This window comes from Diospyros lotus, chromosome 3 (genome assembly GCF_014633365.1).
Source record: "Diospyros lotus cultivar Yz01 chromosome 3, ASM1463336v1, whole genome shotgun sequence".
NCBI classification, from domain to species: Eukaryota; Viridiplantae; Streptophyta; class Magnoliopsida; order Ericales; family Ebenaceae; genus Diospyros; species Diospyros lotus.
In genome coordinates, this window is record NC_068340.1 from 11902805 (window position 1) to 11928575 (window position 25771).

The following is a 25771-nucleotide window of genomic DNA, read 5'->3' on the forward strand; positions in this document are numbered from 1 at the left end:
CAGGGGCAGTCGATAGCGACCAACTGAGAGCTTGACATTTTAAAAATATTGTTTCATTTTTCAAGCTCTTCAAAATCATTTTTGATAAATCAAAAGTAAATGATTCTTTAACACTTAAACATTATTTTCCAAATTCCATCAAGATATTTGAGAACAAGATTTTTGGCGTTAGATGAAATTGATTTTCATATTGGTGCTTATAGAACTTATAAATTTATCTAGGAGCACCAAGAGAGAAAATATTTTCATCATAAAAACACACTTATTTTTCATCATCAAAACATCATAACATTCAAAACAACACATTTAGATGTTTGAATGATTTCTGTAGACATCTTAGTGAGAAATGTCCAATGTCTTTCAAATTGATTTCTAAGCTTTCCATCAATATGACATGTTTTCGAAATAGTTTTGTTATCATCAAAAAATTTTAATTAGATACCCTTCATCTAATTAACAATATCTATAGAAGTCTAGTTTCTCAAATCTCAATTATGTTAAATTTGTGTTATAGAATGACACCATTCACCCAAGATGAGGGTGAATTGGGTTTTTCAAAAAGATTGCTTGTTTTGAAAAACTGTGAATGAAATAAGAAATGGCAAGAAAGTAGAAATGAAAGTGCATAAGAGAGAATAAGATTTAGAGTGGTTTAACTCAACCTGGTCTACATCTACTACTCTAGTTTCTCACTAGAGATTTTGAAATCCGTTACAAAAATTTTAGCTTACAAATCACAATCTTTTACACCAACTAGCTCCCAAGCTAGTTCTTCTAACACAACTCACTAAAAAGTATATAATGCATTATGATAATGAGAGCAACCACTCTAAAAAACACATCAGTCTCTAAGATAACAAGCTAATACAAGGGTTTGAAAATAATTTACAATGAGAGAAATAGGCTTGACTAAAAATAAGAGTGAAAAGATGAAGCATAAGAACACTTGAGAATATATAATATGAAACTTAAAAGCCTAATTGTCAATCTCTCTCTTTAATTTTCTAATAGTCTTTTATTTATAGGCTTTGTTGTCCATTCTTAAAAATATAGCCGTTAAAGACAAAAACTTAACTTGTAGAAATTAACTATAGTTGGCCATTGAAATTTTTACAACAAAAACGATCAACTGACTTTGGCAATTGGTCGACGAATTTTTGAATTTTTGAGCAGCTTAATCAATAAAATAGACAAACCAGTTAATAGTTTAAAAAATTAGTTGCTAACAATTGTTTACAATGGCAGTCGATAACAAACAATAAAGAGCCTGTATAATGGATGATAGATAGTTTTTAAGAACTAGTCAACAATTTGTTAAAAATTAGTTGGTTGTTTTAACTATAAAAAGCTTTGTTAAAGAGATAATATAATAATCAATCGGTAGGTAGTATCACCCAATCGATAATTTTAACATTTGACTTCGAAATGGATGTTTTAATAAGATTATTTACTTAAAGTTTTGTGAAACCAATATTATTCATCAAAATATCATCAAAATTAATACGACAAATTCAAACAACTACAAGCATGCAAGATCACACTAACAAGTAGTAGTTTCAACATAGAAGACACGTATGTTGTGTTGGTGTAAGCTTATAGCAAGTTTAACCATTCTTCACACCAATCCTTTTTTTTGTCAAGAGTTTATTGATTATCTATGGTAATTTTTATCTCATTTTTTGGAATTTAAATTATCCAGTATAACCCTCTCTTAAGGACTATGGGCCATGTTTATGGGACTATGCCTTCCCTTAGGACTAGGTTTGTTGTTTAGACTAAATGATTTTCTCCAGCTAGTTTCTTATTCATCCCAATTCTAGTTCTCTACTATTTGAGGTTTCTTAATGATACAAGCCTAATACGCAAAATATGCAAAGTTTTTTCTATTGTTAAACATTTGATTTTCATCAAGCATCTTGCTTGGACATTGTTGATTAGTTTGTATTCAGGATTGAATCTCTTTAAGTGTGCAACCCAAATGATATTTGGTTTGTAGAGCTATTACTTAAATTATTTTTTAATATATATACATAAAATAGAGCTTTCAAGACCCTTATTTTGGGTAGGAAGAGAACATTGTTTCTACTTATCAAGATATATATACATATAATGAAAAGTAACGTCAAATTGACCTTTTCTTCTCTACTCATATTCATGGTCATTTGTTGTCTTCTATGTAAGGTTGTCAAAACTCTTTCAGCTACTATTTCAAATTTCTCATTGAAATGAGATATTTCGGTACTAGAGCATTTGGATGTTCCATTTCAAAATAATTTTTAGATCTATTAAAAATCAATTGTTGGATCAAATTCATTTTTTGGTATATGAACCACCGCAATTGGAGGAATTCAATGATCAATTCCAATCATTAGATTCACTAGCCGGCTAGGTGGCCAAAGGCAACAGCAAGGCTGAACATTAGTTTGGTCTATTTGATTATTTTTGGGTATGTTCAGTTTATTCAGTTAGTTATGTTTTTACAAATTTTGTTCAATTATTTTGGTTTTTGGGATTGTTAGGTCGGTTCAGTTCAATTTTGTACAATGGTTCAATCCTTTCGATTATTGAATTTTGATCGATTCGATAATTGAACCAACCATTTGCACACCCCTAGAGGCAAGCATAATTTAACAAATGCAAGGGACAATTTTTGTAGTTTTATAAAATTTTAAGAGTACCCAAAATAATTTATTATTTTGCCGTAATCTACTTTCAACTCAAAGTACCAACAATTAGTAAAAGGAGAAAAATAAGATAAAGATAAATTCAAAGCCTTACCATTAAAGAACCTGTATCAAACCCTATTTCCTTCTCTCTCTCTCTCTCTCTCTTTCTCTCTCCTGGCCAGAGACTGTCATGTCACATCAATAGTAGATCACATAGAACGTTCACCCCATCAAATACCGTCGAGGGCAACGACTCTTATTCCCAACACTTGTCTCCATATACCAGTAATACGAAACCACATGAATGAACGTTCCCACATCTCAATTGGATGGTTTTGCTCATTAGCAAATCTCATACGCTAATACACAAAACAATCGTGTCGGTTCAAACCTAAGGATCAACACATCATCGCAACCTGATGACATGACCATTATCCACCAGGCCATGTGGTTAGTCATCGACGTCACATTTGGCTGATCATTCTTCAACAACCACCCATAGGTATACTAATGACATCTCATGTCATATGACGCGTGACACACCATCCTCCCATCAGTATTTCATACTGAATGAGATAGTAACCCATGTACTAGTCCATACTTGATTAATTAGAGTCCTCATTCAAAGAATTTAAGAACTAAAAATAGTTTAAGATATTTTGTTACCAAAGAATTCTACCACACAATGTCAACATATTGAAAATAAGATTCTCACACAGAAGATCTAGGGACTCATTCATATAATTGATTGGAAAAAATATGAATGAAAAAAACCTTGCCTTTTATAGATTTATACAAAAACACAATTAATGCATTAAAACGAGCCTGCTAGATGTCATCCAAATATAGAATCAGGGCACACAACACTAACAATCTCATACTTGCACTAATGCTAATTTACATCACATGTACATCTAGTGCTACAACATTGGTACGAATCAAATACCCATCTTCTCAAGACTCTGATCCAGCTGTGACTGAGTCATAGCATTGGTGAGTAGGTCAACAATATTATCCACTGAATCTATTCTCTGCAGCTGCACATCCCTATGTGCTATAATCTCTCGAATCAAATGAAATCAGGGCCCAATGTGTTTGGATTTTTAATGAGACCTAGGTTCCTTCGCCGTGCAATAGCTCCATTATTGTCACAATACAAAGGTATTAGTGACAAAATGGCTGGAACCATATCAACCTCTGAAAGAAACTTACAGATCCAAACAGCTTCCTTAGTAGCATCACATGCCGTAACATACTCTGCTTCAATGGTTGAATTTGATGTGATTGCCTGTTTGGAACTTTTCCAGATTACAACACCATCATTTAAGAGATATATAAAACTAGACATTAAATTGCGATCATCAACATCTGATTGGAAATCTGAATTAGTGAATCCATCCACATGGAAATCACCACTTCTATAAATCAGTAGCATATCTTTAGTCATTCGCAAGTACTTCAAAATATGCTTCACTGTGATCCATTGACTTTCACTAGGATCAAACTGATATCGAATTACAACACTCACGGTGTATGCAATATCCGGCCTTGTACATATCATCGCATACAAAAGGCTTCCAACCATCGAAGTGTAAGGTACTTTACTCATACAACCCCTCTTTTCAAGAGTATTAGGGGACATCTCCTTAGAGAGATAAACTCCAACTTGGACAAGCAACTTCCCCCTTTTGGAATTCAACATGCTAAACCTCTTTAGCATCTTCTCTATGTACAAGTTCTGAGAAAGACATATCAATTTCTTGACTCTATCTCTATAAAGTCTAATTCTCAAAATATAGGTGGCATCTTATAACACCCGGTGTAACCGGTGTTAAGAGAATAGGAAAGGATGTAAGAAAACTTTCAAAAATACCCTTGAGAAGGTGATGGATCCTTGAGATTGAGAGTGCCCATGAGAAGGGTATTTTGGTAATTTGGATAGAGAAGTCCAATAAAGAATATTTTGATAAATTAAAAATAATTCCTATGTGGAATTAGGTGTGTAAGTGAATAAAATCCCAATTTGGTATTTATGTGGAGATATATGGGATTAATAAATTCACAAAGGGTATTTTGGGAATTTTGAAATTTAATTCCATAAAGGAATTTAATTATGGAATATTGGGAAAATGGTGAATGTTCTATTATTTGAGAAAATAATTATATTTTGCCTAAATTGGTGAATTAATGTGGTAATGCCACATGGAGGGATGAGATTAAAACTTGGAAGCCAAGGTTAGTGTCTTGTTGTGACACTTGGCATTTTGTGGTTCAAGTATAAATGGTGTGATTTAATTAAATGCAAAAGAAATGCTAATTGGTCTTTCAAGCATTTAATGAGAGGCGTGATTATATGGATTAAAGAAAATTCAAAAGAAAAATGGTAAATGGTCACCATTAATGCCTTGGAAAATATGAGAGTTATTTAAATACATAAGAAAGTATTTATGTCTCTCAAATGTGATGGAGTGAAAATAGTCCCATTAATTTAAATGGGAAAGAAATGAAAAATTGGAAGGATGAGATTGATTCTTAGAATTGGAAATGATGTAAGGGCCACCATTTAGTCTTGAAAGTTGGCAAGGATTGCCAACATATTAATGATTTAATTTAAAGACTAATTTTGGATGGCTAAGATGAATTCTTTGAAAGGCACATGGATTGTGTTTCCTTTTAAGGGTGGAGATTAAGTCTTGTAAAGGCAAAATAATCCAATGGTTGAAATTTAAAGAGAGGAAATGTCATGGATTGTGTTTCCTTGTGTGGTTGGGATTTTCTCTCATAAAGCAAATGGGAATCAAGGGCTAAGATGAAGTCTTGAAAGTGAGATTTCAAGACAAGAGTAGTATAAAAAGGAATAGAGTGCTTTAGTCTCAAATTTTTTCCATTTAAAGAGTCTTGAAGGAAGAAAGAAGAGAGATAGGAAGAAGTCTCTCATGGAAGAAATAAATGAATAGAAGAAGGAAAGGAAAGAAGAAAAAGAATAATGTAAGTATTTTTCCTTAGGCTTGTTTAAGTTTCTTCCACTTCTTTATTTGGTAGCTTAGCTTCTTTAAATTTTTGTTTTAAGAAGCTCTTAAGGAGAAGAGTGGGAAATGAAGCTAAGTGATTCTTGAAGCTTCAAATAAAAGAAGAGGTTCTTGAGAAAGAGCAAAGGTTGAAGGCAATGAAGCAAGAAGATTTTTAAAGATTCAAAGAGAAGAATGAGGTAAGAGATGGCCCCATGGGAGGGTGGCCTTGCAATGTGTTGTAAGTATGTTTCATAAATGTATATGTTGCATTTGGCATGTTCTTTTATGTTTATGAGACTTATGGCCATAGGTTAGTTTGGGAACATGGTTGAAATGGTGGGTTGATGCCTCTAACCTTGGAGGGTTGTGAGGGAAAAGAAACCTAGCCACACTTGCATGCATTTGACATCATATAATCTTGTTATGTTCATATTTATTTGGCATTGCACTCTTATTGAGCTTAATAGCTTATGAGATTTTTACCCTCACATGTAGGTTGTGAAAGCATGGTAAAGTAAAGGCAATGGTGGAATGGCATGTGGAAGCATGGAAATAAGATCCAAGAATAGTGTGTAGCATATGAAAGGCCTATGTTGTTGTGATTAGTTCATGCCTTGTAATGTATTTGGTTGTTAATGGCTTGTTAAAGCCTAAGATCATGTGTGTATTTCATATCTTGGGAGTATTTGATTTTATTTTAAAATGAGATGTTGGCTTATGGCATGTTGAAGCCTAAGTTGTGGTGTCAGTCTCATTGTTGGGTGTGTTGTAGGAAGCAACCAAGATGTAAAAATAAAATGATTTTGTTGGAAAAATAGAGACAAAATTGGATGAAAGTGAGGTCTTTTTATTTGATTAAATTTCTGAAAAATTTGGGTTTTAAAGGCCCAAGAAAAAAAAGAAAAATGAGTGAAGGAACAGCAGGGGGGCAGCCAGTAGCAGCAGCAGCCGTAGGGTGGTCGTACGCGCGGGCGCGCGCACGCAGGCGGGCCCGCGCACGAGAGGCCGCGCACGTAGGCAACCATGCGGGCCCGCGGCATGCGCGGCCAGCCAGCGTAGCCAGCACCCAGCGGGGCCCCGGGGCGAGCCGTGGGCCCCGCCGGCCAAATTTTCTTAAAAATTCCAAAAAATTAGGGATTTTGGGGCATTTCTAAATTGATTTTGGGTCTCGGAGGAATTTTCAAAATAAATGGATTTTTCAGGCATTTTGGAGAATAATGCCGAATTTTTGAAAAATTGAAAATTTTGATTTTTTCCTCCAAATTTGGTAATCAATAAATGTATTGATTTTAATGGTGATTTATGGAGCCCGATAAGATTCTTGGTCGGAAAAAGAATTTAAACTAATTGAGAAAATGGCGATTGGGCGTCTGAATGAGATTTTCTTTATAGCTAATGCGGTATGGTTAAAGCCCAATTCTACTAGTGAATCTTGGGGTTCAGGGAAGGAAAGAACGAGCATAGTTCCCACCTAGGGCGTTTATTCTTGAAATATGGTCCAGCCTTCACCAAAGGCCGGGCAAGTGGACAATTTGGGTAATTGTTCACAAGTAACACCCGTAAGTGGGAGCGGGGCGTTACACATCTCTCATATCCTTCATGGAGAATATTCTAGACAATCAGGCTTTCGTAGACATCATCATGTCCACACTGTTACCCATAATTAAAATATCATCTATATACAAGATTAGGAACACAATGTTGCTCCCACTAGCCTTCTTATATACACATGGTTCATTCGAATTTCTCAAGAAACCAAACCCTTTGATCTCATGATCAAAACGGATGTTCCAACTCCTCGATGCTTGCTTCAAACCATATATTGATCTCTTTTGCAAACATACCTAACGTGGATTGGTGGACTCAAATCCACTCGATTGTTCCATATAGATCTCTTCTTTACAAAATCCATTCAGAAAAGCCGTCTTTATGTCTATCTGTCAGATCTCATAGTCATAGTAAGCAGCTATAGCTAGCATAATCCTAATGGACTTAAGCATCGCGACGGGTGAGAAAGTCTCATCATAATCAATTTCTTGACATTAATGATAACCCTTTGTCACCAACTGAACTTTATAGGTCGATATTTATCCATCTGGACTGATATTTCTCTTAAAGATCCACTTATACCCGACATGAACAATTATCTCAAGTAGATCTATCAAGACCCAAATCTGGTTGGAGTACATAGACTCCATCTCAGATTCTATAACTATTTGTCACTTCGAGGCATCGATATCAGATATCGCCTCCTCAAATATCTTCTAATTCTAGTTCTCTACTATTTGAGGTTTCTTAATGATACAAGCCTAATATGTAAAATATGTAAAGTTTTTTCTATTGTTAAACATTTGATTTTCATCAAGCATCTTGCTTGGACATTGTTGATTAGTTTGTTTTCAAAATTGAATCTCTTTCAAGTGTGCAACCCAAATGATACTTGGTTTGTAGAGCTATTAGTTAAATTATTTTTTAATATATATACATAAATTAGAGCTTTCAAGACCCTTATTTTGAGTAGGAAGAGAACATTGTTTCTAGTTATCAAGATATATACACATATAATGAAAAGTAAGGTCAAATTGACCTTTTCTTCTCTACTCCCATTCATGGTCTTTTTTTGGCTCCTATGTAAGGTTGTCAAAACTCTTTCAGCTACCATTTCAAAATTTTCATTGAAATGAGATATTTTGGTATGAGAGCATTTGGTGTTTCATTTCAAAATAATTTTTAGATTTATTAAAAGTTAATTGTTGAATCAAATTTATCTTTTGGTATATGAACCACCGCAATTGAGAAAATTCAATGATCGATTCCAATCATTGAATTCACTGATCGGCTAGGTGGTCGGAGGAAACAGCAAGACGGACATTAGTTTGGTCTATTTAATTATTTCTGGGTTTATTCGAATTATTCAGTCAATTCTGTTTTTACGAATTTTGTTTAATTAGTTCAATTTTCGATTATTTAGTTTTTGAATTTGTTAGATCGATTCAGTTTTATTTTATACAGCAATTTAATTTTTTTGGTTATTAAATTTTGATAAGTTGGATAAACAAACTAACCATTTGCAGACCGCTAAAGGCAAGCATAATTTAACAAATGGCAGGGATAATTTTTGTAGTTTTATAAAATATTAAGAGTACACAAAATAATTTATTATTTTACCGTAATCTGCTTTCAACTCAAAGTACCAACAATTAGTAAAAGGAGAAAGAGAAGATGAAGACAAATTCAAAGCCTCACCATTAAAGAACCTGTATCAAACCCTATTTCCTTCTCTCTCTCTCTCTCTCTCTCCTGTCATAGCCCTTCCAGACAACCCTTGGAACCCCATTTATGGTAATATTGGTTAAAGGCTAAAGATCTCTACTTGGTTTCTTCCCATAAGCTGAGCTAATAGCACAATACTTATCATACATATACACATATATATATTAAGTTTCTAGCTTTTACGTTGATCAAAAGGTGGATCGAAGACATGGGAAACGGCCACTTCCTTTGGAAACGCCGGAGGAGAAAGCAGAAGAAGGACATGTGGGCGGCGTCCCACCATGTCTGCCGGCGAAAGACAGCCATCACCAGAACCTGCCGTCTGCGGTGCAATCGGACTCTGCCGTGGCACGTAATATCTACCCATCTCAGCTCATACAAGATGAAGGTACCCTAATCTCATTTACCTTTATATATATATATATATATACATGCGCGTCTACCCTTGCCTCTTCTGGAACTACATCATCGAACTCATCTTTGCCTCTCTCCTGCGAGATCTTATGCATATTCATTCATCCATTTTTAAAGTTCTTCTGGTTATGGATGGAGCCATCTTTCAACATATTATCCAAAAGAAAAAAGAAAGTATACTTTTCACTCAGTTTTAATGCTAAAAATTTTGCAAAAATAATGTGGCAATAACATTTTAGGTTCTTTACTCTTTACAATTTGTTTTTCAAAAGTTAAAACTTTATTAATAATCAAAGAATTTTAGGACAACTTAACCCAATAAAAAGGGAGAATTCTAGGACAGCACCAAATTACAATATATATAGGCGTGCTTCTATTGAGAACTTTTTCTTTCTGCCTTCTTTGCTAGCATATATACAGACATATATATATATAATGCTGTTAAATCAATTATTTTAATATATTATATTTTCCTGAATTGTTTAGATATACGAGTCCAAATCTATGTTAAATTGACGACACTGGGTATTATTTTAACAAATTTCTAGAGTTTATTGTGAACAGTCTCAGTTCTTTCTCTTACCACTCTCTGTTGATATTTTCTTTTCTTTTTTTGTTTGGTTTTGGTTTTGGTTTTAAGTAAAATAAAGAGATAAGAATGCGATCTTTACTTGCGTGTAGATGTCAAAGACAGATGGCAGAAAACAGCACATCTCAATCACGTTTCAAACTTTAGCCAAGTGCATTGTATCTTCTTTCCGTAAAGAGCATCGCAACATTTGTTTGCTTTCTAAGTGAAAAAGGAGGCTAATTCACAGCCTCAGCCTCAGCCTCAGCCTCCCACTTATAATAATATTTTTAAACTAGTAGTTTAGATTTCGGATAGGATCGTTATTTGATCTTGCGATTTGTCATTTGAATTTTTAAAATTTAAGATTTATTAATTATTTGGTATATATATATATATATAATTATTAAGAATATTATTTATCCTTGGGTCTGTAAATAAAAAAAAAAGATTTAAAATAATATTTAGATTGATTAATCTAAATACAAGCTTAAATTATAGAACAGATTACCCAAATAATAATAAGATAAGCATGAGTAGGAAAAGTACCACCAACTCCCGTCTTGGACGGTGATCTAACGTGTGTTCTCTCTCCCGTGTGAACATCATCTATCTATCTCCCTGACATCGTAGACATGCTTATTCTGTTGGTCCAACTCAACTAAGAGACACATGTATTTGTCTGGTACGGGCAGTATTAATTATTTTATGGATACATATGAACTATGCGTGTCTGATCTTCTCACCGATCACGTTGGCATCAATCCGCCATTTTCGCATTGTTAGGATTTAGTATATAAAATAAATCACAATCAAATCATTAAATACACAAATGAATATAAAAATTTAATATGTAAAACTCAAATTAAAAAAATATTACGAGAAAAAAAAATATTACTAAGATTTTATTGATACATTAATTTTAAGATATTGAACACTTATTTATAGAACTAAAACTTATCTGTAGATATATCTAAGAAATTATATTCTAATAAAAAGATGAGTCCAAAAAATAAGTTTTTAATTTGAGATAAATCCCACAGTCAAATTTGACGTCCCAAACACAATTAAATTTGAAGTCTTAATCATAATCAAATTAGGAGTCTCGATATTAAATGAATTTGAGTTTTAGGTCACAATTATCACAATTTTTTCCTTTACACAAAATTCAAATATAGAATTATTCGTAATCATTTCTTTCAACAAAATCATGGAGAACTAATCTTCTTGATGAATACTAACTAAATCCACATAATGGGGAATATCAACCAAATCCACATAACACTCATTACAATAGATATCTTCAGTCATACTCAAAATATAAGCAAAAAATCAATCTTAGCATATATTTGAAGGGGTTTGATATTTCTTCTGGATCTGTCTTTTTCAATACAATATTGTGATGGATTAGTATTTTCTTTTGGGCTTGGTTTAATCTAAAACAAAAATTCAGGTGTATGGTTATTATCAATTTCAAACTCCACCTAAATGTCAGAGTTTTGCTGACTTGTAGGGTTATTTTTTTTCTGTAGACAAACCACGAAACATGAAAAATTCATCAAAAATAAGATTTTTACTAATTATAACTTTTGATGCTTCTAAATCCTTTAACTTATAGTCCTTAACACTAGATTTATAACCAAGGAAGACACGTCATTTAGACCTTGGTTCCAATTTTCTATCATCAACGTTAGCAAATGTAGGACATCAAAAATTTTCAAATGAAAATATTTTACAAGAGTATCAAGCCATAGCTCTTTTGGAGTTTTCTTATCAATAGTAAAAGAAGGATACCAATTAACCAAAAAATATGTCATGTTTGCGGGCTCAACCCAAAATAACTTAGATAAACCAAAATTAGATAGCATATAATGTACTTTTTTCATCAAGATTCTGTTCATCTGCTTGGCTACGCTATTTTGCTGTGGTGTACTTAGAATTGATAAGTGCCTTATAATTCCTTCTTTCCTACATAAATTATTAAATTCATTTATAATAAAATTTTAAATTATTATCTATGTAGAGGCGCTTAATCTATTTTTCAATCATAGTCTTCCATTGTTTAAAGGTAGGAAAAACATCAGTCTTCTTTTTCAAGAAAAATACCCAAACTTTCCTAGAAAAGTGATCAATGAAAATTAGCATATATCTGGCACCACCTTTAGAGGATACTTTAGCGAGACCACAGAGATCAGACTAGACATAATCTAGTATCCCTTTCGTATTATGAATACCTTTATTAAATCTAACTCGCTTTTCCTTACCGAAGACACAATACTCATAGAACTCCAATTTTCCAATACTCTATACCCTTCTAGAAGTCTCTGGTTATTTTCTTTTCTGATAAGATTCTTATCTCTTAAGTTTGTTCTGTAGTTTAAAACACTCATTTTTTTATGTGTCATTTCTTCTTACAATAATTACAGGTGTTATCTTTATTTCTAAATTTGGATCTACTTTTTCCTTTGTCACCATAATTTTTATCATTTGTTCTCCCTTTAATCAATAGACCTTCTGCCTAATTTTTAGAATTTCTTAATAACTGTTTATCAATTTTCTCATTTGAAAACAAAGTATCATAAACTTCATTTATAGTGAGAGTGTCACAATTATAGAGTATCGTGTCTCTAAAAGTTGAATACAAGATTGATAGAGAATATAACAAAATTAAGCTTATATCCTCATCATCATATTTAACCTTCATGCTTTCCAAATTAAAAACAATTTCCTTAAAAACTTTTAATGTCTTTCAATAGACATACCTTCTACCATTCGATGAGAATATAACTTCTGTTTTATATGCAACTTACTTGTCAAACTTTTAGTCATACACAACTGTTCCAGTTTTAATTATAGAGCAGAAGTAGTTTTTTTTTTTTTTTTCAAAACATCCTGCAAAATTTGATTCAATAAATGCAGATATATCTGAGAAAAAGTTTTACGATCCTTACTCATTTTTTCTTCAGTACTTCATGATTTTGGCATTTTATCAAAGCCAAAAAGTGTATGATAACATGTCATAATGAGAATCTAATATTTCGATCCAACAATGAAATATCATACTTTAAGGTAGTCATTATGAAGATCAAATAACCCCAAATAATGTCAAAACGATCGATAAATAAAGCCCCAATAGAAAATAGACCAAGATAGCATATTTGGGTAGCAAATCTGGGTGAATCTGGGCTAGACAAATTTGGAGGGTTGGATTTGGGCTGATTGGTCAGATTTGAGTTGAACGAATCTAAAGTGAAATGGATATTGGCGGGTCGGACAGAGTTGGACCAAATCTAGGCTGGATGATAGATTTGGGCAAAGTTTAAAGATCGACTACTATGGAGAAAGCAATCGACAACAGCGAAACAGGTCAGTGACCAAACACAAAGCAAGAAAAGAGGCCATCAGCAAATGTAGAGGTGGATGATGGTGAAGGCAAGACGTTGATTGGTTAGTGGTGTGAAAGGGAATGCCAACTATTGGTGTATCAATGCAAGGGTTCAATCGGTTTTCAAAAACATTTTCTAAAAATACAAATAAGATAGCATAAACAAACATCAAAATCACCTTACAAGATTTGTTTCCAATGACCATATGCAATACCAATACAAACCATTCCGTAGGGGGTTCAAAGATATGCCTCATAGATGGTTTGTAGGTCGATGTAGAGTCTAAAAACTCACGGGCAGCAACCGTTGTACCTCCAAATTCCTCCCCGAATAGTAATCGGCTAAATCGAACCATCCCCCCAAAACACAAGGGACCTAGTTAGTCCACGCTCTGGTGAATGGATGATTCCCTCAATCTATTCTATGTGCTAGCCAAAGAGAATGAGGAAGATTAGGCTGAAAATGGGTGCTAGCCAAAGGGAATGGGGAAGATTGGGCTGAAAATGGGTTTAAAACAAAAAAAAAGGTTCTTACCTCTCAATAGTCTCTTTATGGAAGGAATGTTGCTACTCTAACAACTAAGAAACAAAGAAGCAAATAGATGGAGCTTATGAATGAGGCTTATGGGCTCTGTAAGAAGAAGAGAAAATGAGAAAGGGACGAGAGAAATCGTTGAAAAAATTGCAAGGCCGAAGCTTTCTCATTATTCTTTTCTTTTGGCTTATATATGGAACCCCTAACAAACCCTAGACGTCCACAAAAGGGAAAAACGACAAAGGGACCAAGAGGGGCAAGGGAGAGAAAGGAAGGCATGCCAAGGATGCACGTCATCCTTCCCTCGTCCTTTCGTCATCCACCTTTGCTGCGCATCCAAGGAAACCATTGTAGAAATGACAAATCGAATGTGTGATTCACGACCCTCTACAACACAAACACTCGACCTCTAAAGGAACTGTCGACCGTTTGGCTAGATTGGTCGATAGAATCGATCGACAATCTTCAAGGGCTGTCGACCATTTTTCATCCCATCCAACCAAGTATCTATAAATTGCATCTAAGCCCGCTATTAACTCTTAATAACTCTTTCACCATCTCATGATAAAACCAAGGCCTCCATTAACTCTTAATGACATGCCTATCAACTCTTGGCAGTTGCTTCTTATTTATTTAATCTTTTAGAACTCAATTCGTTAACTCTTAATGATGACGTCATTAACTCTTAATGATGATTTTAACTTTAATTACTTAGTCAACCACCATACTTGGATATGCATGTGACCTTCTAGGTTCACTACTAAGTAGCAATTGGCATGCGTTAACTCTTTGACACTGACCAAATATTTTGGTCTATAACGAGGATCTCTCTATCTCCTTGATCTACCCCAAAAGACTATGAGTGACAACTAGCATTATGTAAGAGCGATCCTACCAGTAATGAAGTCTTATTTTAGAATAGAACCTATTTGGGCTCCGATTCCCAAGTACCATAATCCCTCCATCGACTAACATTCCAATCGAGTGAGAGTCATAGAATGATCAAACTCATTAACTCGATAGCTATGCCAAAATTAGTGTGGTGAGATCAAGATGACACATCGGAACTCTTTCTGGCATTGAAACACTTTCCAATCGAGTGTACCCTAGCCAAAAGTTTCTTCAATCAAGACCACCACTAATTATATAGGATGTTCACCTCACACTCACACTGGAGGTCGATAGATCCTATTAACAATCACTTGTCTCCATACGCTACTGCACAAGGACCACACAGTGCATCTCCCATTTGGTAACGTGATGGTTCTTAGCAACAGCAAATCCCTGGCACTGACATACAAGACAACTGTGTTGCCTTTGATCTAAGGACCTGTAACACAATTGAAGTCTCTGATTGATTATAGATCATCTCATCCATGTGATTTATCACGTACGTCACATTCAGTAGATGTTCCACTAACATTACTCACGTGTATACTATATCCATCTCATGGACTATGGCATATGACTCACCATCTTTATCATTAGTATCTCATACTAATCAAATGTAGTATCCCATGTGACAGTCCGTACTCAACTAATCATAGTCCACTTTTGAGAAGTCTAAAGACTGGGAATTAACCTTAAGATATCCTTAATACAAAGATTATTTATAACATGTTCTTAACACTTAAGAATAAGATCTTCAACAATAAATCTAGGGACTCATTCATATATTATGATTAAAGAGCTATGAATGAAGATATGACCTTAAAATATGACAACATATTTTATTATATTTACAAGAATTACATCATTAGTCCCATTATTACAATTGCTAAATACCATCTAAATCTAACATTAGAGCATTAACACTAACATGGTGATGATAAAGGAGATGGTTGATAGCCGCGATGTAGGTGATTAATGGTTGCATTGTAGTCGTGATGGCCATATAAAGGGCTAGAGAAGAGGAAAGTGAATGGTCGTGAGTCATTTGTGGTAAAGGCTCGATTGGCAGTGGTGCTAGTCAAACAAACGGAGAAGATTACTCTGTTTAATTCTATATCCCTCAAATGGGACATTTGGATACTAGAGTATGGAACTATTATCACTCCTATATTTTAACTTCCTTAAATATTCAATCCAAACACATTTGATGCTTGATCTAAGTCATATTCTAACTTAGATGAAGGCATATAATTAATCACTAATAATTTTGACTTTAGATTAAATAATCAAGTCATTTTAGGAATCATGCTAACACTTAATCGAAGATATACTTGTCAGTAGAAAGAAATATAGAGAATCACTCTTTGTTAAGGACAACCTACTCGACTGAGCATAGTCCTCAGTCGAATACTAACAAAGTCTAAAGACCTGACCCATTTCAATCATCCTCATACTTTATTGGAATACTATTCAACTAGATTGACAAGCACAAAAGGCTTGACATTGAAGCTTATTTCTTACTCAAATACGGTGTTAAAACACTTTGATCTGAAGCAATAAAATTTGATTTCAGAAATTCTTTTGATACTTTTCACTCGATTGGGTAGTTTTCAGATTTTAGAATTTTATCAATTTTGTGAAGGTACACACATATTTGCAAGACAAACAAAACTGTGAATTTAATAACATCATCATATATGCATACGTACTGAATGGTATACATATCGTATTTATTTAGAGGAATCAAAGATGATAATAAATTACTCAAATGCTACTTTCTCAATCTTTATCTTAATTTCTAAGCTTTCCTCTACTACTTCAATAATATTTTTTCACTATTCATCTATTGATTAACTGTCTTGCAATTTCTTGATTTATTACTCAAGTCCACGATATATTTACTCGAGCAATTTTTATCATATAGTTGAACTGTTTTTTAGAAATTCAACAAGAGTATTTGAATATGCCCATGAAATACTTGAGAATATGCCCATGAAATACTTGAGTGAGGCTTAAAAATTTAAGCAAGAAGCATAACACTTAAATCAATACTTTAAACATATATATTGCACCACAAAAAATTTCTTAATACACAAAATTTAGAACATGAAAAATATTCAAATATGCCTGTGAATTCTAAATTCTAAAGCATAAAAATGAAATATAGGAACCCAAAAATGATGAATGCATTTTTTAAGTTCAAGACAAGCACATCAAATAGAGACATTTCATATAATGTTGTACACCTCATGTGTACTTAGATATCAATCAAGAGGCAATCAATCACAGACATATGTGTTGTTGCCTTAATACAACAATTAATTTGTAGTGCAGGAAAAAATAATCTCGAGGAATAATCCTGAGAGTTTCAAGTCTAAATGCGAGCGATCCTGAGAGTCCCAAGTCTGAGCACAAAAGATCTTGAGACCTGCAAGTCTGGATGGTGATGATTAGGAGACCTATAAGTTTGGATTCTAATGATTAGGATACCTATAAGTCTAGATGCTGATGATCAGGAGACTTGTAAGTCTGAGAGCAGATGATCAAGAGACCTGGAGGTCTCGATGCAAATGATCTGGAGACCTACAAGTTTGAGTGTATGGATCTTGAGACTCTTGTGGATGATCAAGTGCCTTGATAGCGAGTGCCCTAATGATTAGGTGCCTTGTTGATAACCGGATGCCTCTTTGATGACCGAATGCTTCCTTGACAACCGAATGACTCCTTAATGACCGGAGACCTATTGAGATAAACAACCAGTTAGGGGAGCTCCTCACACAAACCCTTTGATTCTTAAGTCAGTCTTCAAGTGCTTGAATGCAAAGAGTAGAGTCTAAGAGTAGAAGTGAACTTACCTGAGAGAAAAGGTGGCTCTCCTATTTATAGAGGAGGGAGAGGGGGGACACATGGCAATTAAATCACTTTTTTAGGATAGAATATTATTAGCATATTCTGTGAAACCTTAGAATATTCTTAAGGGTCCTAGAGAGGGTCTTAGAGAGAGGCTTCCATGCTTGGTTTGAGGGACTCCTCGAAAAGGTCTCTTGGCTACAAAAGAGACCCCGAGGGTGATGGATTGCATGGTCGAGCTTGGAAAATGGTGCAGTCAAACCTTAATAAAGATGAATGGGTAGAGTACACCTCACTCGGTTATGGCCGAGTGGAGGGACTTTAATTTTGGCTCTTCCTTTCTCTTTTACTTATTTTATGGGCTTGTATCTTGTTGGTATCTTCTTCAAGGTTGAACTTTGTTAGGAGTTAAAGTTGCTAGCATCATGGATAATTATGTGGGGTGTACCCCATTCGATTATGACTGAGTGGTGTGTATGCTACCAGATCATGGATTAGGTGGAGGGTTTCCCACTTGGTTTTGTGGTTCTTTTGTCTTTCTTCTTGCTTGTGTTTGCTTGATAACATGACCGAGTGGTAGCTGGATGCATCCCACTCGATCATTGCTTGATTCTTGACTTCTTTTGGCTTCCCTTGGGCTTTTGGCTCTTTTAGTCTTAGATCTTCCTAGTTTGGATGGTTTTGACTTGCAAGCCACCTGATCATTTGTAGCTTTGCCACTTGGATACTTGCTCATTTGCAATTTTGCCACTCGGATTTTCATGAACCTTCCTTGATTACTAGGCATAACAATATGAGTAGCATAACTCAATCAATTTAAGCACAAATCAATTCATAGTCTATTAACATTAATCATAGACAACTCATAGATTTCCCATTTAAGGTTTTAAGAGCAAAATATCAATCACATAATCGAAACATCAAAGTTTACCTTTCAAAGAATCCAAGACATGAGCATTCAATCAAATATGAAACACTCAGTCTAGAAAGACCTCAAGAGACACACATTTATCATCATAGTTCACTGTACTATAAGTTCACTTCAAGCAAGACAATTTGATGAGCTCAACTTCATTTCTCATTAAGAATGTAATGTAGAAGAGAAAATGAGCCAAAAACGAGAGGGTTCAATGCAACAATTGCAATACCTTCAATCTCTCTCTTTTGGCTTATATATTAAACACCCAAAACCCTAACCACCAAAATCATCCTCACTAGAGACAAGAGACATGGAAATCGGGCCAGGGACAAGGGGGAGACTGGAAGGATGCACATCGTCCTTCCCTCGTCCGCCTTTGCCTTGTGCCCTATGCTTTCCACCTCACGAATCGACAAACGATCGTGTGATTCACGAGTTTCTGAAATAGAAACTATCGACAGTTTGCAAGGTATTGTCGACAGTTTGGCTCGACATTTCAAAGGGAACTGTCAACAATTTGCCAAGGCTATCGACAGTTTGATGCCCTTTATGCCAACTTTCCAGAAATTACATCTAGGCTCGCTATTAACTCTTAATAGCACTTTCATTATCCCATAATGACACTAAGGCCCTTATTAACTCTTAACGGCATGCCTGTCAACTCTTGACGATTGCTCCTCAATTAATAATCATTTAAACCCAGTCTGTTAACTCTTAACGGTAAACGTCATTAACTCTTAATGACAGTTTTAGCCTTAATCACCTAGTCAACCATCACACCCGTATATGCGTGTGACCTTTTAGGTTCACTACTAAGTAGCAATCAGGAAATGCCAACTGCCTTGACATTAACCAAACACCTTTGGTCTACAATGAGGATCTCTCCATCTCCTTGAAGTATCCCGAAAGACCCTGTGTGACAACCAACATTATGTCAGGGCGATCTTACTAGTAATGAAGTCTTACTTTAGTAGGGAACCTATTTGGGCTTTCGATTCCCGTGTACTGTAATCCCTCCATCAGCTATCATCTCGATTAAGTGAGAGTCATGGACTGATCAAAATCACTAACTCAATGACTATGCCAAAATCAGTGTGGTGAGATTGAGATGTATCTCAGATGACACATCAAAACTCTTTCCGACATTGGAACACTTTTCAATCAAGTGTACCCTGTCCAAGGGTTTCTACAATCAAGACCACCACCGATCGCGTAGGATGTTCACCTAATGCAAGAGGTCGATGGATCTCATTAGCAATCACCTGCCTCCATGTGCCACTGCATAGGGACCACATAATGCATCTCCCACTCGATAACCAGATGGTTCTTAGCAACGGTAAATCCCTAGCACTGACACACAAGACAACTTTGTTGCCTCTGGTCAAAAGGATTAGTAACACAATCGAAGCCTGTGATAGACCATAGATTCTCTGAACCATGTGATCTATCACATTCAGTAATTGTTCCATTAACACCTACCCACATATATACTATATCCATCTCATAGATTATGGCATGTGACTCATCATTCTTTATCATTAGCATCTTATACGAATCAAAGGTAGTATCCCATGTGCCAGTTCGTACTCGACTAATCATAGTCCCCATTTGAGAAGTCTAAGGACTAAGAACAACCATTAAAATATCCTTATTACGAAGGTCAATTGTCACATATTCTTAACACTTAAGAATAAGATCTTAATAGGAAATCTAAGGACTCATTCAGATTAATGATTGGAGAGTTATAGATGAAGATATGACCTTAAATATGAAAACACATTTTATTACATATTGCAAAAATTACATCATTGGTCCCATAAATATAAATACTGGATGCCATCTAAATCTAGCATTATGGCACCAACACTAACAGGTGAATTGGGCATTTTAAAACTTTTTTAAATTTGAATAAATGCTATACAAAAACTGTTTTAACCTCTATAGATTTGAAAATTATTTGTAAGAGTTCTGCTTGATAGAAAATAGTATGTAATAAGTTTAGAGCAAATTCAATGTGAGTATGTAAACAATTTGAATTTCTTTCAGCCTTTGAAACTATTGCTGAGTGTAAGATTAATAGTGAATTGTATATGATCAGCTCAATGCAAGCAGTGGGATAAAAGATAAAAATTCTATAGAAGAAAAGATGTTGGAAGTAAGATAAAAGAAAAGATAGCAGAGCACAATATTTTTAGAGTGGTTCGACCCACTGCTTACGTCCACTACCTTGGCTCATCACCAAAGATTTTAACAAACTCACTAAATAACGTTTTAACTAGGATTAGCTATAACCACTTTACAACGGTTTTTCAAGGATCAATTGAAACCACTACCTTTTCAAGGATTAGGCATAACCACTTCCTTTTCAACGATAAAGCGAAATCACTTGCCTTTTAGGGGTCAAGCATAACCACAAGTAGCTTATAGGAAGCAAAGACTTTAACAAATCAATAGAAGCTTACAATGAAAGCTCACATTAGAAAAATGAAGCTTCTCACAATATACAAAGATTTAAGAATAGGAAAATGTTAGTAGAAAAATGAAACAAATTTACCAAAACTTCTAGAATAAAATTCCACTCATTTTAGTCAACGAAAGAATCTCCCCAATTTGTAAGAATTTGCAAGGAAGCTAAATATGTAAGTAATTGTTCAACCTGATCAAAACCAATCACACAAGAGACACAAAATTTTTACGTGGAAAACCTCTTTAAATTGAAGAGTAAAAACCATGGGACCAAAGGTCCATCAAAGAAGCTTCACTATAGTTAATCGATTGTCTATGGTTGTATCACTTAGAATTAGGGGGAAATTGAAAGCTTTTTCAGGCAGGAAATTCCTTTATTGAGAGAGGTTCTCTCCAAATAACAAGTCCCTCTCTAATAAGAGGAAATCTCTCTAGACAAGCCTTCCCTTCAAGCGAGCAAATCCTTTTTGGAGGAGTTTCTCTTTGGACCTTAAAATCCTTTCTAGAGAGAGCTTCTCTTTGGACTCCAAAATCCTTTCTGGAGAGAGCTTCTCTATAGACCAAATGCGAGTGGCTCCAAACCTGCAGAGATGCAAGACATGTGTCCTCCCATGATCTAGCGGATGTGTCACACGTGTCCCATCGAGAACCTTGGGATCCACGCCCTATAAATGCCTAGCTACAGGACTTTGAAATGGACGTTCACATTCGGTAAAATCTATACACACTTACCACGTTTTTACTATTTCTGATCGGTAGTTGTCTATGTTTGGTATTGACTTAAGCATCGGAGGGTCATCGCGGGTGACCTAGAAGAAGTCAATTAAAGCACGAATCCTTCATGAGAGAAGCCAGTTCTCTTCGAAAACCAACCTCCTCTGTCCTTCCTAAAAGAAGCCAGTTCTCTCCGGAAGCCTTTCATTCCAGGTGAACCCCATCTAGAGAGACATCCTATCCAGAACCTATTCCTCTTGGCAAACTCAACTCTCTTGGGTGACTATTCCTCTCGAGTGGAATAGTCTTCTCGGGTGACTCATTCCTTTCGGGAGACCCAATTCTCCCAGGGACCTACTTCCCAAAGCCTATTTCCTTATGAGTATCACCAATCTGAATCAAGCACAAGCATTCACCAGTTCTTCCCACATCATAAATTCTAATTATTGTATTTTTAGCAACAATAATTTGGCATCGTCTGTGGGAATCTATAACACAAAATTCAAGAAAGATGGTGAGAGCAACAAAGTCTGTTGGTCTAGGAAACCCGCCTACCCAAGCACGAAGAAGCACATGGACTAGGACTGGAGCTACTGAAGATCCCAATCAGGTTCATCGCCTGGAGCCTTGACTCTTTGAAGTGAATGAAGAAATCTGCTTAGGCGACGTCCCTCACCTAAAGAGAAATTCGATCGCCAAAATAGGGGGCAAAAGGCTATTCGAATAGGGGGGAAGTTCACCTCACTGAACTCGAGGGGCAAATTGCAAGATAAGGATGCTAGATTCCCCCCACTGCACCAATAAACCAAGAGCAACACTTCTTTGATCAATCATCGGTCCCAAGGAGAAACCCCTTGAGCACCCCAGGGCAACCCGGACCTTCTGGGGTAGCACCACCCATAGTTTTGTTGGTAGACTATGAGATACTTAGGTAGAGCTATGAGGAGCTAAGGAGGAATAATGAGGAACTTAGGAAAAACAAAGAAGAAAATGCCCAGATAATGCAACTTCCTTGTTATGTGATATGATACGTGATGCCCAGTTGCCTCACATGGGACCATCAGGGGAAGGGTAGCCTCTCCATTATGGCCACCAGAGGGGTAGCTAGCAAGGAGCACAGATGGAAACACTAGATCCCCAATCATGGTGACTCACGTGCTAGGCAAGGGCGGCGATCAGAGAAGACCCCAACATACGAATAGACTACGTAAGCACCCCATCTCCGGCCTTTACATACCTCCTTCTCCGAAAGAAGATGCAGTGCAAGAGCCACTTAAAGCCACAAATGTAAAACAACTCATTAAGGAAGTTCTAGAACAAAAGCATGTGATGACCGCTCCTAAGGAGGCCCCCACAAAGGGATTCCCATTGTTTGATGAGCTCTTACAACCTATCCTCAGAGATGGGATTCCCATTTGGGGGCTGCAGAGTTGACGTGGATGGCCCCTCATGCCGTGATGTTTCTCCTGCGTGGAGTACCCAACTAGCCCTTCTCGACCTATCCTCAGAGAAAAGGTCCTAGAAGTTTATTGGACCTCCACATAAGAGTTTGCATTGATCATCTCTAAACTGCTCCCAGAGTTTGTGGACCGGTTTGTTGAGAGTTGGTTTTGCCACCCTCGAAGGGATTCACCACAAACCAACGGGAGTCGAAGAAGTCATGTTCCCGCAGAGGGATTCACCACAAACCAACAAGAGTCGAAGAAATCCACCTTAGGCGGAGACCACACAAACAAACAATCTTCTGCACGTGTCCTATGGAGGGTGTACAATGGGGGACTTTCCCCAGTCAAAGATGGAAAAAACAGTAAAAGAAATTGACCATGGGGTTCACCTTCCTCTCCCGACACAAAACAAGAAATTCGACCAATTAGGCCTAGCCGTTAAGGTGTAGCTGGGCTAGGGCCATCCCACTTTAGCAGAGAAACTCTACACTGAAAAACTTAAAAGGGAGGTAGAATCCTAGGCGGAAGCTCACCTCATGAATCGTGACCCATCCCTCGTGCACAATCGCGACACATTTCTCATCTAGCATAGGGAGCCTAGCACGATAAGAAGAGGAGATGAGGTAATTTTCCAATAATTGGGCGACCTCGTTTGCCAACAAGATAAAGCGTTTGTCCATAAGAAATGGACAAGAGCTACCGTTGGGGGTACGCATGCAAAAATAAACTTTCCTGCTTGCCATGGCCAAATGGCGGAGGCTTAAAGCAAGAAGAAGGAAAGATAGAGAAAGATTGTCGAAAGGAAGAAAGATTCTTTCCAGAGAGACGATTTTCTTTCTGAAATAGGAGAAAAATTCTTTTTTGGAGATGCATTAGATTCTTTCCGGGGAGACAATTTTTCTTTCGAGAAGAGGTGAAAATTTCTTTCTAAAGACGTGTTACATTCTTTCCGGAGAGAGGAATTTCTTTCGGGAAGAGGTTCAAATTTCTTTCTGGAAAGGCGAAAGTTCTTTTTCGAGAGAGAAAAATCTTTCCGGAGGGAAAGGTGTTTCCACCTGAAGAGAAAAACACTACGGAAAAGGATGGACAAATAAATTTAAGCAAGAAAAGTCACCAAAGTATTTAACACAAGTTCTTTCGGGAGCAAGGATTGTCGACAGAATTCCAAGGAGAAAATACAGTTACACAGGGTGAAAAACGAGAAAATGACTGTCGTAAAGCGCAGTATTTATAAGAGAAGTCTCTCCAAAAGATAGACAGTCTCAAGGAAACTCTCTCCAGAGACATGATCTATCCGGATTTGGTGAAAAACCCTATCCGGTTCTTTCTAGTGAGTAATTCTTTCAAGGTAAGCGGTAGAAAATTGTGGAGATTACTCTTCCATTACACACAAGGTAGAACAGAAGAGCAGGGGACAATTGTTGTACCACTCAGAATTGGGGGGAAATCGAAAGCTTTTTCGAGCAGGAAAGTCCTCTCTAGAAAGAGGGTTCTCTCTGGATAACAAGTCCCTCTCCAATAAAAGGAAATCTCTTTGGACAAGCCTTCCCCTCAGGTGAGCAAATCCTTTCCAAAGAAGTTTCTCTTCGGACCTTAAGATCTTTTTCAGAGAGAGCTTCTCTCCAGACTCCAAAATCCTTTCCGAAGAGAGCTTCTCTACGGACCAGACACAAGTGGCACCAAACCCAGGAAGATCCAAGACACATGTCCTTCCATAATCCAGGGGATGTATATATCACATGTGTCCCACTGAGAACCTTAGGATCCACTCCCTATAAATACCCAGCTACAGGACTCATAAATGGACTTCCATAGTTGGTAAAATCTATACACGCTTACCATGTTTTTAATGTTTTTGATCCGCAATTGTCTACATCTGGTACTGACTTAAGCATCAGGGGGTCATCGCAGGTGAGAGATCCCCGCGAGCCTTCTAACCTTTTGTTGGTAATGAAAGTGGCCCGAAAGAAGTCAGTTGAAGCACGAATCCTTCCCAAGAGAAGCCAGTTCTCTCTAGAAGCCTTTCATTCCAAGTGAACCCCATCCTGAGAGACATCCTATCCAAAACCTATTCCTCTCGACAAACTCAGCTCTACGGTGACTAATCCTCTCAAGAGACCTATTCCTCTCAGAAGGCATAGTCCTTTAAGGTGACTCAATCCTCTCTGGAGACTCAGTTCTCTCGGGTAACTCATTCATTTAGAGAGACCCAATTTTCCTAGGGACCTACTTCCCAGAGCTGATTTCCCTACGAGTATCACTAGCCCGAATCAACCACAAGCATTCAACAACTCTTCCTATATCATAAATTCTAATTGTTGTATTTTTGGCAACAACATCTACAAATATTCCTCCTGAACGTTTTCAAACCAGCATCGATAACTTCACCGATAAAAGAGATCCAATATCAACTATCAACAAAATAATAGAATGAAAGGAAGAAGAAATCACCAAAAACACAGTTTCTGTTCCGACCCAGCATACAATAATTTCAAGTCTCCAAATTCAAATCCCACTTCTGAGATTGTAGAAATAATAGTTTGGAAGCTCCTGTCCAAAAATCAGATCGATCGGACCATGGATCGCTTCAGATTGTCAAAATGATCACAACTACACTAAGCTGGAAACACCTGC

The 25771-nt window shown here is 36.2% G+C and overlaps 1 protein-coding gene across 3 annotated transcripts in view; it reads left to right on the plus strand.

Moving 5' to 3' along the window:
• The first annotated feature begins 2794 nt into the window (after positions 1-2794).
• Positions 2795-25771, plus strand: part of LOC127797571 (ethylene-responsive transcription factor ERF113-like) — a 91458-nt gene continuing 68481 nt past the window's right edge. For 2 of the 3 annotated variants that reach the window (XM_052330590.1, XM_052330589.1), the window contains exons 1-2: positions 8896-9019; positions 9146-9338. In XM_052330590.1, the coding sequence (XP_052186550.1) occupies positions 9017-9019; positions 9146-9338 (196 nt within the window). In that variant the 5' untranslated portion in view covers positions 8896-9016. Of the gene's footprint in view, positions 2813-8895; positions 9020-9145; positions 9339-25771 lie in introns of those variants that run through there. The other variant, XM_052330588.1, reaches the window with a different exon arrangement.